At 39.9% G+C, this 15,786-nt stretch overlaps 1 protein-coding gene across 1 annotated transcript; it reads left to right on the forward strand.

The window, feature by feature from the left end:
* The first annotated feature begins 3,227 nt into the window (after window positions 1-3,227).
* LOC137285264 (myosin heavy chain, striated muscle-like) lies at window positions 3,228-15,502 on the forward strand. Its single transcript, XM_067817577.1, has 32 exons — window positions 3,228-3,425; window positions 3,561-3,704; window positions 3,956-4,112; window positions 4,429-4,456; window positions 4,684-4,789; window positions 4,965-5,057; window positions 5,245-5,308; window positions 5,448-5,546; window positions 5,689-5,792; window positions 5,978-6,379; window positions 6,530-6,700; window positions 7,191-7,494; window positions 7,675-7,751; window positions 7,974-8,061; window positions 8,182-8,299; window positions 8,489-8,746; window positions 9,017-9,482; window positions 9,798-10,153; window positions 10,241-10,331; window positions 10,486-10,629; window positions 10,779-10,945; window positions 11,043-11,121; window positions 11,273-11,518; window positions 11,674-11,870; window positions 12,050-12,182; window positions 12,325-12,541; window positions 12,757-12,997; window positions 13,227-13,419; window positions 13,583-13,843; window positions 14,103-14,342; window positions 14,536-14,736; window positions 15,233-15,502. The coding sequence occupies exons 1-32, from the start codon at window positions 3,228-3,230 to the stop codon at window positions 15,395-15,397; spliced, it is 5,808 nt and encodes a 1,935-aa protein (XP_067673678.1). The 3' UTR covers window positions 15,398-15,502.
* Window positions 15,503-15,786: the final 284 nt, after the last annotated feature.

Here is a 15,786-nt window from a genome sequence, read left to right on the forward strand (position 1 = left end):
TGTTGTCAGATTTCATGTTTCACTGATGGAGACGACGTCAGAGATTCGATCACGTCGAGGAGATTCACCGCTAATACATTGAGTGTGGAGTGATTTTTACACACACAAACTCACCCACATAACAGATGAGTATCATACTACTGTATGGAAGCTACGGAGATAGCTAACTTACTCAATGGCTGTGGTAACTCTCTACTGTTCTACAGTAATACTGTTCTGCATCTTCGTGCAGCGCGATGGGTACTAGACCGATAACCTTTGAGATTTTACGGGTGATTCATTCATCCTTAGTTACAAACATAAGCAACTTTACGTTATTAACCTTGAATTTGTGGATTCGGTGAATATAAGTATGTAATGGAAGTAATTTGATAGTGCTGAACCTCTTCTTCCGCATTATATTTGAGTGGCATTACTTGATTTAACAGGAAACTCATTACTCATTTGAAGCCGGCTATTCTTTCTACCGTAGTTAACACGTCAGACGTGACAGCCGTAATTCAGCAACATGCTGGAATAAAATAAAATTAAACAAAATATTAGCATAGCTCTTCAACAAGTGCGTCCTTTTGTACATTATTCGGTTACATGGAAACAGATATGAATTATGGTAAACCTTGTATGAAGAAATAGCTTCTGATCTTGAAAACAAACAAACACGAACGCAAAGTCGATCTATGAACGTGCACTCATCACATAATGTATAAGGAGAGAAAAATATTTGTACTGTCTGAGGAGTTTCAAAAAGTAAACTGGTTCAGAGTACATTTTCTGACGAAACAGCCGTCTTCAAATCTTACAGCTTAAGACCGTTATAGAGTTTGATTTCCCTAATCATGCAGGACGCCAGACAATTGTTGTACATTTACTGGTTCAAACCAAAACGTCTGTCATATTCCACTTCTGAGAGACGATATACACATGCACATAATGACTTTGGCAACGTATATTTCGGAACAGATCAGCAGAGTTGTTTCCCCTTCACCATGTGTAAAGCGCTATGTAACCTGTTTCATATGTGTTCTTTATTTGCAGCTCAACACCATCCCTTGCCTCTTTTCTCTCTTTGTCTATGAAATGACATTCGTGCTTATTTCAAGTCATAACACTCTCGGTGTATGAGGCGATTGGGAAACATTGCAACCCTGTGACTGATTCGGTCAGTCTGAAAGTGGTTTACCTACAAGCCGTTAACAGGTTCCATATCATTTTCCGAGACCCCGTAGACAACAGCCATTAGCACAGAGTGGGCATCACATTCTCACACGCATGTAGATTACATGGTTCCTCCGAACCCCGCACAGCTGACACATTAGCCCACACGTAACACACTCTGCTGGGTCTGCTACAGACTATCCACACCCCAAGAATAAACGTATCTCACATTTGTTCCAGCATAACGTGCACGTGTATCTTCCGTTCAGTTTTATTGTTTTTCAAATCTACTTGCACTAGTTCAGATTAATGACGGTATCCACTGAAAATCAAATGTCACATCATGGACGACTTTAGGTATAACGAGGCAGGTGTTCGAATTACCGACTTGCCACTCTTTCGTCACCCAGACTACCTGGGAGGATTATTTGAACAGACACACACACACAAACAAACAAACAAACACCCACCCGACCTCATACATATTATATATATCAAATTTAGTCTTGCATAAAAATCGGTTATGAACACTTATTAAAACTTCACCTCTTTCCATTTGTGTAAATTACCGGCATGATAATCAGGTTAGATAATCATGACAAGTTTGTTTCATGTGCATGGAACAATATCACTTTTTTCGTACAGTTTTCGTTTTGTCATAGTGTTGCTTACACACACGCGTAAGGTTCTATAATGCGATATGCAAATTAGCGCGTGGCAGTGCTGTAATGTTATCACCACCCTGTAAGTCATGTAAATTACACAGTCAGTATTTAAAATTTAAACAAAACGTGTAATAGCCAACATCTGAACCCTGTGTTAAGATTAATGAATCTTGCACAATTCATCAATAACCACGATTGCATAGGTAGAGATGAGTTAGAGGTTTTGTCGGGCAATACTGGATGTAAATGCTGTGAAATACCCGACTGTACCACAATATACCGGACTAAACGACTCGCGTATGCATTTTAACACTACACCAAATATGACCAAGATCTTATATTATCCTGAAGTAATTCATATCATTGATTGATATAACGCTCTTTAAAACTTCCCATCATGACGAATATAAACTTCTAAGATTTTCCTTGAGGCATGGACGTTAATACAAGTGGAATTGGACGTTTCATGTAGACAAGGGTATAATGTAAACACGTGTGTTTTGCTGCGTGTGAACGAAGACGGTCAATAACTGAAACATTACAAATGTAAGCGACAAATTGATTCATACAGAAAACCTTAATGACTGTTACGAATGTAGTGATGCAATTCAGCCGATATGAAATACATTTAGATTTACTGTCCAGGGTAGCGTCCCGCCGCTAGTGACCTAATTAGTCGTAACTTGAAGATGTATTGAAATCTGTTGTGGGTGGACATAGGCCGACCCAGAATACCCCCTGCTGGTATTGTGGGTGTGTGGTCGTGTGGGTTGGGGATGGGGAGGGCAATGGGGTTGGGGGAGCTCGTCGGTGCTGCCCACAAAGAGTCCACGTGATCATCTATCTTACGTGTTACGGGTGGTGTATCCTATGACATTGTTACACCCAATGAGAAGTCTCAGTTATCTCAGTCAACCAATCACGCTCTTTCATGCAAATGTCGTCTTGAATATCTTGGGTATATATACAGGTTAGGTTCCTTGGAGAAATCAGACCAGCTGCACTCGTAAGTATATCTTACATATCAACAACCATGATATTCCAGAATAACAGCATAATGGATATAAACATCTGTTGTTACATGTTTAATTCCGCCAGCCTCATGACAATTGTACGCAACAATTACTACGACCGTCAAGAGACATGGAGAAATGCAATATTTTATTTCTGACCTTTCATTTGTCATCATCGCAAAGATGTAACGCCTAAAATATGCTGCACTGCAGGATTTCCTCGTGCAGACATTGAGAAGTGTGTACCATACACCTGTGACGAAATATTCATGTTTGTAAGTCAGTTTGGTTGTGAAATTATAACGTACAAACATAAAGCTGACCCTTCCCATATTTCAGAGCTGTTTAGCAATCCCCAGCTTTCGAATCCACTCCATCTACGACATTTGCCAACATGGCCTCCTACGATCCTACCGACCCTGAGATGCAGTATCTTGCTGTAGACCGCAAGAAGTTGCTGAAGGAACAAAAGCGATCCTTTGATGCCAAGAAATCTTGCTGGGCGCCTGACGCAGAGCAGGGATTCCGTGCTGCAGAACTGAAGAGCACAAAGGGCGAGGAAGTTACAGTTCTCATCCTAGAGACAAACGAGGTATTAGTGCTAAGATATTAGCATTTCGGTTGTGCGTAATGTTCAACATATGCCAGTTGCGTGAGATGGTCCGGACACGATATGAAGGATATACTATAATTGAGATTTGAATTTTTCTCTTACTTATTATTTCAGACTAAGACGTTCAAAAAAGATGAAGTTCAGTCGATGAATCCTCCCAAGTTCGAGAAGATCGAGGATATCGCTAACATGACCTATTTGAACGAAGCCGCCGTCCTGTACAACCTGAGGTCCAGATACACCTCTGGCTTGATCTATGTAAGTGGCATGCTGGATAACACTCAAACACATGGACGCATGCGCGCACTCACATACGCACATGTACACGCACGCACAAACACAGACACACACTCAAGCACACACACACGCACATACGCACAAACAAACAGTCAGACATATGTGCTCGTGCGCGCACGAATGTACATATTATCCGCGATGGCACGTGCGCACATAAATATGTTTGCATACATGACCAACTGCCTAACCAAAGGAAAATCTCCATCCTTCAGACGTACTCAGGCTTGTTCTGCATCGCCATCAACCCCTACCGCCGCCTCCCCATCTACACCCCGTCCATTGTGGCCAAGTACAGAGGCAAGAGGAAGACTGAGATGCCCCCTCACTTGTTCTCCATCTCTGACAACGCCTACCAGTTCATGGTGCAAGGTAATGTTTGCTATATATTCTACATTTGATAAATAAGAAAATAACTAATATCACCTCATTGAAAACCAGATAACAAAAAACTGTGTTAATGCCTTATCTAAATCTTGTGGTGACACCAGGTGTACGCGAAAAAGGCAATAATCGGCTTTACACATAATTTTCCTGATAAAGCAAGTCCTTATAATTTGCTGAAAAACTAAAGCTTATTCTAAACCTAATTATATAAATAACACAAGATGCATACAGTTATTCTTCGTCTAAGTCTCACAAGAGATCACTTTCATCAGTAGCTTCAAAATATTGCCATTTATTACAGATCGTGAAAATCAATCCATGCTGATCACGTAAGTTACCCATTATGTACACATTGCAGTACAAGGAAACAAGAAATGCGCAAACTTTATACACTTTAGACTGCAAGTTAGCAGTAATAATATAAGCAGGTTTTGTTAAATTCACATTGTGAAAAACAGTATACAGTAAAGCAATATACTGAAATTAAGATGGAATGTAACTGCACTGTAGTATGTCTTTCAATGAGAATACAATTTGATTTTCACCTTTGTATCAGTGGTGAGTCTGGAGCTGGAAAGACAGAGAACACCAAAAAGGTCATCGCCTATTTCGCTTATGTCGCTGCTGCCTCCAAGGGAGAGGCAGAACAAGACGAAAAGAAGGTGAAACATGACAATAAAATTTCAGCAGAGAATTTCAGAAAGAGTCGTATGATAATCGTTCTTAATTTTAACTTTTTGTCAAATATGTCCTGAGAAAAAAATGAGACATTCCGAGCTTGTTAAGATGCAATCCATATCTGCTGTGTACGAAACATACCTAATGTATATCTTTAAGGGTTCCCTCGAGGATCAGATCGTGCAGGCTAACCCTGTCCTTGAGGCCTACGGTAACGCCAAGACGTCCCGTAACAACAACTCTTCCAGATTCGTAAGTTTTCCGAAGATCATTTACTCTAAAACTTTAATTGAAATAGAAATTCTATCTTTTTCTGGTAGTTATGTATAATCAAAAGAAAGTATCAAATTAAGTGTACGTTTAGTAATAGTCCTCAGCTGAACGTTATTTATGAACCAATATCGGTGTTAAATGGTGAGAGATTATTTTTCTTCCACAGGGAAAATTTGTGAGAATTCACTTTGCTACATCTGGCAAAATCGCTGGTGCAGACATTGAAACATGTGAGTAGCGTGACCACTGTTCTATTTTGATGTGTATTAATAGATGCATATAAATATTAATGTTTCGCTATTTCAAATATATTCATCAGATAATATTTATGACACAAATTAGCTTTAATGAAATGTGCATATTGTCCAGATCTTCTTGAGAAATCTCGCGTCACTTACCAACAATCTGTTGAGAGGAACTACCACATCTTCTACCAGATGCTGTCACAGGCTGTTCCGTCTGTCTTAGGTAAGCAGAAACGTACATAACTTTATCTTCGAACGACAAACCCTGCTTTGAAATCAACCAAAAAATTATAGATTTCGAAACTTTGTTCAATTAATTAATCCATCTCATCCAACTCATTAAAATCACCAATCTTTATTTGCAGAGACGATTGTGGCCAAACCTGATGCTGGTCTCTACACCTTCATCAATCAGGGAGTCTTGACAGTCAACGGCATCGACGACAAGGAGGAGATGAAAATGACTGATGTTAGTTCAATGAGTACTCCCTCAACAGAATAGGATTAATTTCGATATTTTGCACAATCTTTTACACTTCACATATTACTGTGAGCCAAAGACATAAAGTACATAACATAACACAAAAGGACAGAACATAAAACAATAAATAAACAATACTTTTATGTTATATGTTAACATTTTCTTTTATTCAGGAAGCCTTTGATGTCCTGGGATTCACCGGAGACGAGAAAACTAGCGCCTACAAATGTACAGGTTCAATATTGCACATGGGTGAGATGCAGTTCAAGCAGAAGGGTGAACAGGCTGAGCCTGATGGAACTGCTGAGGCTGAGAAGGTTTCCTTCTTGTTGGGCGTCAACTGTGGTGACTTCCTGAAGGCTCTGTGTAAACCCAAAATCAAGGTGGCCATGGATTACGTAACCCAAGGACGTACCAAGGATCAGGTTCTCTATTCTGTTGGTGCTTTGGCCAAGTCCCTCTACGATCGTGTGTTCAACTGGCTGGTCAAGAGGGTGAACCAGTCACTGGATACCAACAAACCCAGACAGTTCTTCATTGGTGTTCTGGATATTGCAGGGTTTGAAATCTTTGATGTGAGTACAACCCAATTTTTCATGTAGTAGCAAGACATCAGAGATATACATAATTTGTCAAGACTCTTTATCAAAATGTTGGTAATCTTACCTTTAAGATAACTATGAGACACATTGATCTTTCTAACCAGACTGACATTTGTGTTACAGTTCAACAGTTTTGAACAGCTCTGCATCAACTACACCAATGAACGCCTGCAGCAGTTCTTCAACCACCACATGTTTGTGCTGGAGCAAGAAGAATACAAGAAAGAAGGCATAGTCTGGGAGTTCATTGACTTTGGAATGGACTTGCAGGCATGCATTGAACTCATTGAAAAGGTAAGGCTGTTCACTCTTAACTATTTATTCCGGGCCATTTTGTAAAAGGGTTTAGCGTTAGACCGCAATCAGCAGTGTTCCAGCTATATGGCGGCGGTTTGAAAATAATCCAGTCTGGACCAGACAATCCATTAATTGAGCATCGACCGACGCAACTTGGATACAATGGCATACGTGCACAAATTTAGCACGACCACCCAATAATATTGACGATCAATTCTAAGTCGGATCTTCACAGGTCATTTTGACAGGAAAACTTTAAGCTCTATAGGATGCTTATAGGCAATCCGATAAACAACTTCTCTAGGCTAGTGCAATCAAAACATCCATGTTTCATTCACTCACAACCCATCAATACTGTGTATAAGTATCACTAAAACGTTATCATTTAAATAAACACGTCTGTATAAACTAGTGCAGTCGAGCTATTTCTTATAATCAGGACCATGGTGTTTTTGTGGTCTATAGTTTGTAAATGTTCATGTTTCAGCCTTTGGGTATTCTATCCATCTTAGAAGAGGAGTGTATGTTCCCCAAGGCTACTGACAAGAGTTTTAAGGACAAACTGACTGAGAACCACATGGGAAAATCACCTAATTTCCTTAAGCCAAATAAGTCAATGAAAGGAGGCCAGCACGGTGACTTCGCCTTGAAACACTATGCTGGTACAGTACCCTACAACATCGGAGGTTGGCTGGAGAAAAACAAGGACCCTGTCAACGAGACCATTGTGGATCTCCTGAAACAATCTAAGGAGCCACTTGTCCAGATGCTTTTCTCTCCAGCTGAACCAGGTGTGTAGAGTTTATTGCACAGTTTCGCGAGATGATTGAGTTATGAAATTATTTGAGGTTAAATAGAATGACATATGAGTATTATTGATAAGATTATTGATTTAATGGGTAATTGTATACAACTGGTATGTGCAAACACCACTTTCTGTATTGGTAAAGCATATCTTGTCAATGGTGCAGATGCTGCAGCAGCTGCCGGTGCTGGTAAGAAGAAGAAGAAGAGTTCTGCTTTCCAGACCATCTCCGCCACACACAGGGTAAGACTATATTGAAAAATGTTTTCCCTGTGCAATTGTATGAATGTGCATGGCCTGCCTAAGATCATTGGAGTATTTGTGTTGTGTTATTTGATAGGAAACTCTTACACACTTACTCTCGAAACTTTATGACACACTCAATGCCTTTTAAAATCTTATCAGATGTAATAATTCAAATTTGGGGGACCTTATAATATAATCATTATCTGATATTTGTTTCAGGAATCATTGAACAAGCTAATGAAAAACTTGTACACAACTCATCCACACTTTGTACGGTGTATCATACCCAACGAAACCAAAACACCAGGTGATGACATTTTTAACATCCATTTCCATAAACATTTTACAGTCAGTTCATATATTTTGTATCATTTAAAGGGTATGATGTTCCTTGACAAATGAAATCAATGTGGAAATGTATTTCCAGGCCTGATTGATGCTGGTCTCGTGCTCCATCAGCTTCAGTGCAATGGTGTACTCGAGGGTATCCGTATCTGCAGGAAGGGCTTTCCCAGCAGAGTCGTGTACTCTGAATTCAAACAAAGGTAACAAATTCTCATTTTGTTCAATGGGTAACAATCGCCAGATGAAAATTATTAATAGTCACCACCATTCACTTAATGCTAAATATTCTCGAATATCTAACTTGCATATGTTAGAAGCTATATCGCTTTTAAAATGTAATCGTTGATCAATCCTCATCAAACTTTATGTTTTCTTTTCTTTGCAAATAGATACTCCATTTTGGCTCCGAATGCTATTCCTCAAGGCTTTGTTGAGGGCAAGGTTGTCTCTGGCAACATTTTGGAGGCTCTGAAAATGAACCCAGATGAGTACCGTCTGGGTAATACCAAAGTGTTCTTCAAGGCAGGTGTCCTTGGTTATCTCGAAGAACTCCGAGACGAGCGACTGTCCACAATTGTGGCTCTGTTCCAGGCTCACATCCGTGGCTACTTGATGAGGAAATACCTGAAGAATCTACATGATAAGAGGTACCAGTGTACACTTAATCTATTGTCAAATTATTTGTAATAAGCTTTATTAACCTGTCAATGCTTGAAGTTTTACGGTAATGTGCTTTTAGAATAAATTTATACTTGATTGTTACTAAAATTCTTTCAAATTTCTCGATAAAATTTAAATTTCTGATGAATCAAAAATGAAACAAAGCATATCAATGCAAAAACTGTTTTTGTAATACAGTTCAGAAGACTATTTCAGTAACAATGTTCAATAACAATATTCAAATTGATTCTTTGTAGAGTTGCTCTGGAAATGATCCAGAAAAATATCCGCAAATGGCTGGCCATGAGGAACTGGTGTTGGTGGAGGTTCTACACTAAGGTCAAGCCTCTTCTTAGTATTGCTGCTGCTGAAGATGAAATGAAACAGAAGGAGGAAGCATTGGTCAAAACAAAAGAGGAGCTTTGCAAGATCACAGCCAGGTCAAAGGAACTCGAGGAACAAAACGTCACCCTAATGAAGGCCAAAAATGATCTGGTCCTCGAGGTCCAGACCAAGCAAGACATCATCGATGATTGTGAAGAAAGAGTTGAGCAGTTGCTTAAACAGAAATCTGACTTTGAAAGTCAGTTGAAGGAACTGGAAGAGCGCCTCTTGAACGAAGAGGATGCAAATGCTGATGCTGTTGAGAAGAGGAGACAAATGGAAACTGAAAACAATGAGCTGAAGAAAGATATTGAAGAACTTGAGAGCTCTCTTGATAAGGTACTTAATATCTTTAGTTGATAAACAAACCAGACATACTAAAGATACTGACTGAACTTGATTCATATTTACAGTATGCAGTTCTATGATATGTAACTGCTAGTTTACACCCCTGATTTGTTAGGTCAAAGTGGGTAACATGTCAAATACACTGCCGATTGCTATGGCCTCACAGACATTAAGAATCCGATTTATCGTTGTGCAGACTACATCATGATGATTGGTATCACCAAGCACATAGCTGTAGACACATTACAGTGAAAATACATTTCAACAGCACTGTTGATGAAAATGCTCATTTATTTTGTTTTATAGGCTGAGCAAGAAACGAAAACCAAAGAAAACCAAATCCGGACCCTTCAGGATGAAATTGCCCAGAAAGACGAAGCTATGGCTAAACTGTCAAAGAACAAAAAGGACATTGAAGCCCAAAATCAAAAAACAGCTGATGCTCTTCAGGCCGAGGAAGACAAAGTCAACCATCTTACAAAACTGAAAACCAAACTAGAACATTCACTGGATGATATGGAAGACTCTCTTGAACGTGAGAAGAAAGTGCGAGCTGACGTTGAGAAGGTCAGGAGGAAGCTGGAACAAGATCTGAAGATGACACAGGAAGTTGTAGAAGAACTGGAATATATTAGACGTGAAATGGAAGACACCCTTAAGAGGTAATATGGTGTTATGTACTATGATCATTTAATTGTAAAAATCCTACTTCATAACGACTTTATTGATACATATTTCCCTTTTTGCAGGAAAGACAAGGACATTTCCACAATAAGCTCACAGCTTGAGGACGAACAAGGCAATGGAGCTCAACTTCAGAGAAAAATCAAGGAATTGCAGGTATAAAATAGATTGTGTAATTTTCATGCTAAACGTACATCCGAAAAACATCACTTTTGAAATCATGCAGTTTTCACCACAAATTTATTTCCAAACTAAATTCGCAACAGAAAAATGGAATGCAGTCCTCAGCCTTCTTCTTGACACATTTCAGGCTCACATTGGGGAACTTGAGGAGGAACTGGAAACAGAAAGACAATCCCGTTGTAAGGTTGAAAAGCAAAGGATGGAGTTGGCTCGTGAACTTGAAGAACTTTCAGAACGTTTGGACGAAGCTGGTGGTGCCACGTCAGTACAGGTACGGAACTGAGCTTAAAGCAAAGTCTTTCACTGTAAGGAAGTTCTTGAAAGGTTATACTGCATCGACTATTATTCCTACTAAACTTCCTATTCCTCTGACAAAATCAGAATGTATTTTTATAATTCCATCTGTTCAAATATTGACAGGTTGAACTGAACAAGAAACGGGAGCAGGAGATTCTAAAGATGCGAAGAGAGCTAGAAGAAAGTGCTATTCATCATGAAACACAGATGACTGTGTTTCGCAAGAAACACCAAGATGCTGTCAACGAGCTCGGTGATCAACTTGAGCAGCTACTCAAATTGAAGTGCAAGTAAGTGAAGAAAATGGCAGGTGTATGAGGGGTCCGTGATTATGGTCAAATGTGAGCTGGGTTGAATTTTAACTCCTATTTTGCATCATGTCTTCAGACTCGAGAAGGAAAAGCAAGTAATGAAGGGAGAGATTGAGGAACTTCAGGTCCAGCTTGATCACGTCAAGAAGAACAGGGTAAGCAGCTACATTTGTTTAACAGTTGATGTTTCAATTGTCTCCTGAACATGACGATAAGTAATCATATTTCCCTTAAAATATATGAACTGAAAACCAATTCATAAATCCTTCTTAGAGGAAATATATTGCAACCCCTTTCCCCCACCAGGGATGCTCGGAAAAGATGTCTAAACAGATGGAGACCCAGTTCACTGAACTGAACCTGAGGATTGAAGAGTCCACTCGACAAATCAATGAATTCCAGTCCTGTAAGTTCAAACTACAAACGGAATGCAGTGAGATCACCCGCCAACTTGAGGAGGCTGAACACCACGTCAGTCACTTGAGTAAAGAGAAGTCCACTCTGTCTAGTCATTTGGAGGAAGCCAAAAGAAGTTTGGAGGAAGAAACGAGGGTATGCTAAGTATATGATCTAATTCGATTATCCTGTTATTCAGCATATTCAAAATTATCAATTCAACAACATTAATGAAAACATTGGTGTCCATAACGCAACATGATTCTTCTGGGCATTCTAATATGTCTAATGTTTATGACGTCTACATACAGATTCGCATGAAACTCCAATCTGATGTTCGAAACCTGAACTCGGACATGGACAGCATTCGAGATCTACTGGAGGAAGAGCAGGAGAGAACTGCCACACTTCAGCGTCAGCTGGCCAAAGCCAACAATGAAGCTCAGCAGTGGAAATCCAAATATGAGACTGAGGGCATTTGCAGGATGGAGGAGATTGAAGAGTCCAGGTAAACTACAGGCCAATGTCTTGAAACTATCTTACGCTCTTACACACATCAACGCCTCACTTTTGTTCTCTTTTAGATTTGTGCTACCTATCACCTTTATTGAATATTTCTGTTAATGCTTAGGAAGCATTTCATCATTTTGAGCAAAGTTTATGTACAACATTTTCTTGTTCCTCCAGGCGTCGTCTTCAGGCTAAGCTGACAGAATCTGAACAAAACCTACAGGCAGCATATAGCAAATGCAACGCGTTGGAAAAGGCCAAATTTAGACTGCAGGGAGAATTAGAAGATCTAATGGTGGATGTTGAGAGGGTAGGTACATATGGCAAAGGGGATTCTTATCAGTGTGTCAGTGCATTGACGTGTTAATGTGGTTATCTGTGTAATGGATCTGTTCTTGTCATAGTCGCAGTGTCTTATATATTCACATCAAGCAAACCCATACATACTTCAGGCAAACACAACATCTACGACCTTAGAGAAGAAGCAAAGAACGTTTGACAGAACCGTGCATGAATGGCAAGTTAAGGTCACCAATCTGCAGACAGAGTTAGAAACTTCTCATAAGGAGTCCCGTAACTACTCAGCCGAACTCTTCCGCTTCCGTAGTGAAGTTGAGGAATACCGCAGTCAAGTGGAGACTTTAACAAGAGAAAACAAGACCTTGTCTGGTATGTATTGGCATTCTTGAAGGAGATATGTAAAACCTTATGTAAACGCTGTACTTCTTAAACTCATTCATGTCATCCATCTTGACTCTTCACCTATAGCCTGGTACATCACATAAAGTAATATTTCCAACCGAACATATGCTTAAATTCACATCTTTTTGTGAGCTTTTGCTTATGAACAGTTTGTATATACATTCATGCTTCAAATGTTTCAGCTGAAATCCATGAAGTAACCAGTCAATTAAGTGAAGGCGGCCGTGGTGTCCATGACATCGAGAAGATGTGCAAGCGTCTCCAGATGGAGAAGGAGGAACTCCAGACTGCCCTGGAGGAAGCTGAGTCCTCTCTGGAAAAGGAAGAGGCCAAGGTGGCGAGGGTAACACTGGAATTAGCTCAAGTAAGAGCTGACATCGACAGACGTATAGCAGAAAAGGAGGAAGACTTTGAGAACACTCGGTGAGATATTCCTGTTCTAAATATAACCGTCCTGACGGAATCATGAGCATGTGTTTATGAAAGATATCCTTCTTGCTAGAACAACCAGTCACATTACGAATAAATATTCATTTTTAATTGTGTACAATATCGGACAAAAGAATACCATTTTATGGCAATAAAGAATGTAGCTAGTGTATGTTCTATTCTAAAGTTTATTGATGTATTTGATTCTTGTGTATTTCTACAGACGTAACCATCAAAAGGTTCTGGCGTCACTGCAAATCAGTTTGGAATCTGAAACCAAGAGTAAGACTGATGCCATGAAGATCAAGAAGAAACTGGAACAAGACATCAATGAGCTTGAGATCGCCCTTGATGCAGCTAATCGTTCTCGTGTTGAGGCTGAGTCAAGTTCCAAGAAATACTACACTGAGATCAGGGTATATCATAAGACTTTGTTATATCTAATGATTAGTTATACATGTATATACCTACCAGGTACAGTAATTGTAACTTTTTTCAGACATGGATTTGTCAGAATTAATGGTCACACATATCATGTAGAAGATATTGTCACTTACGTGTGGCTTTGTGATATTTCAGGAACTCAACATTAAGATCGAGGACTTCCAGAAAGTGCGTGACGAGTCTCGTGAAGCCTATCAGTCCCTTGAACGCCGTTGTAACATGCTGAAGGGAGAAACTGAGGAGATGCGCACGTCACTGGAGTCGTCTGAACGCGCCCGCAAAGCTGCTGAACTTGAACTGAGTGACGTCACAGAACGTATGAATATGCTGACTGTCCAGATCACCTCAATCTCTAACCAGAAGAGGAAATTTGATAGCGACATCATTGCAATGCAGGTGAGACGGATTAATATATTTGAAACATCTCTTAGCCCCGAAATGTTACTATCCTGGATAACCACTCGGAGACAAATTTCAAACGGATATCGGTCAACCATTGTATCCTTTCTCAAAGAAAGTGCTTTAGATTTTGCTTGTTCATGGGAACTGCCCAAGCTACCTATTGTCCAGTAAAAAATCGCATATGTTTCCGAATCCACATTTGCATCTTTCCAAGACTTTTGGATTCATTTTTTAATTACTGTTCTGTGTACAGTCCGACATTGATGATATGAGGAGCCAACTAAACAAATCCGAGGAGAACTACAATCGTGCTGTTGCCGATTTCACTCGTGTGTCTGAAGAGCTCCGTATTGAGCAGAACAATAGCAGACAGTTGTTGAAGGTCAAGATGCACCTAGAGAGTCAAGTTAAGGAACTTCTGATAAGAGTTGAAGAATCTGAGGGCATGGGACTCAAAGGCGGCAGGAGGATGATCCAGAAACTCGAGCTTAAGGTGAGCTTCATATCGTACAGTGGTTGTCTGACGCTTTGTAACCGTAAGGAATATATTTTAAACGTAATATGTATATATCCACGGTGATTGTCTCCAAACACGGTGTATAATTTGTTGTGATGCATAATAATGAGGATGCAAATTGGATATTATCTTATTAAGAAGTGCAAGTTTATCTTCTGTAATCGTTTAGATTCGTGAACTGAATTCCGAGCTTGAGAACGAGCAGCGCCACCATGCGGAAACCCGGAAGAGTGCTCGTCTTGCAGAGCGGCGTCTGAAGGACCTGACTTTCCAGGCTGAGGAGGACAAGAAGACTCAGGAGAGACTTCAGGAGACAGTGGACAAGCTGAATGCCAAACTGAAGGCATACCGGGTACACATTGAAGAAGTGGTAAGCGATTTCTTATAGTCCAGTACTTCAATTTGTGATTCTCTGGAAACAAGCAATCATTTAGTGGGTAATGAATAGATAGGCAATAAAACGAATACCAAACTCTCAAGTACATTAACCTATTCTTGTGAATTACAAGTACGTTTTATCCATGAAACTTCGTGTATCTAATAGTGGAGACTTCATCCAATAGATATTGCGTTGGTTCCTTTAGTATTGTGCCGTAATAGGTTTGAATGTGATTCAGTCAAAGGAAAATCAGGTCCACCTACCAATGCATTGCTCAGTTTCATTCGGAAATGGTGTCTCAACACATTCAATTACTATCGAGTATGTAGTAGCAGTGATCTGACTCCCTGTCATTTATCAGTTATTAGGGCTAGGCTGCATCAAATACTTAGGGAAGGTGTTATAACCAGGATGTCTGATTTCCACTGCAAACAGTGAACCCAAACGTATGTACAAACACAAGTGCACGAAAATCTGTTTCTTTCAGGAGGAGATTGCCACAATGAACCTGGCTAAGTTCCGCAAGATGCAGCAGGACCTTGAATATGCTGAGGAGAGAGCCGACTCCGCTGAGGCAACTGTCCAGAAACTGAGAGTCAAGAACCGCGTCTCTGTTTCCTCAGTTAGAATCTACTCCAAGACGTCCAAATAACTGATATTAGCTGGCCTTCCAATCAAGTGATTACTGTTTAATATTTAAGCCTAATTTATTGATAAGTCTCTTCGTTTGAAAGTCAATAAAGCATACTTATAAAAAGAGATTCTGTCCTAGCCAGAGATCACTTCCTGACATCACATGTCACTGTACTCACACATGTAGCTATCACTGAAAACATCTTTATACTATTTTGTACTCCAGACTATTCATACAGTATTACTTACTGCATATACAATATTACTGTACTCACACATGTAGTCATCACTGATTCAAAGATGGTGTGATGAGTTACCTGCCCCTACTGACAAAGCGTGCGTGCGTACACGCTCTCGCTTAACCACCCGACAAAACCAAAAGTTTGGGCACACCAATTTGGGCATAAT

The sequence above is a fragment of the Haliotis asinina genome, chromosome 5, assembly GCF_037392515.1.
Source record: "Haliotis asinina isolate JCU_RB_2024 chromosome 5, JCU_Hal_asi_v2, whole genome shotgun sequence".
Classification (NCBI taxonomy): Eukaryota; Metazoa; Mollusca; class Gastropoda; order Lepetellida; family Haliotidae; genus Haliotis; species Haliotis asinina.

Bases quoted from the DNA above. Each gene is read 5' to 3' on its own strand.
- LOC137285264 (XM_067817577.1), top strand. From the start codon at position 3,228: ATGGCCTCCTACGATCCTACCGACCCTGAGATGCAGTATCTTGCTGTA. The intron at 3,705-3,955 runs GTAAGTGGCATG...TCCATCCTTCAG, and splicing joins ACACCTCTGGCTTGATCTAT to ACGTACTCAGGCTTGTTCTG. The intron at 8,300-8,488 runs GTAACAAATTCT...CTTTGCAAATAG, and splicing joins TACTCTGAATTCAAACAAAG to ATACTCCATTTTGGCTCCGA.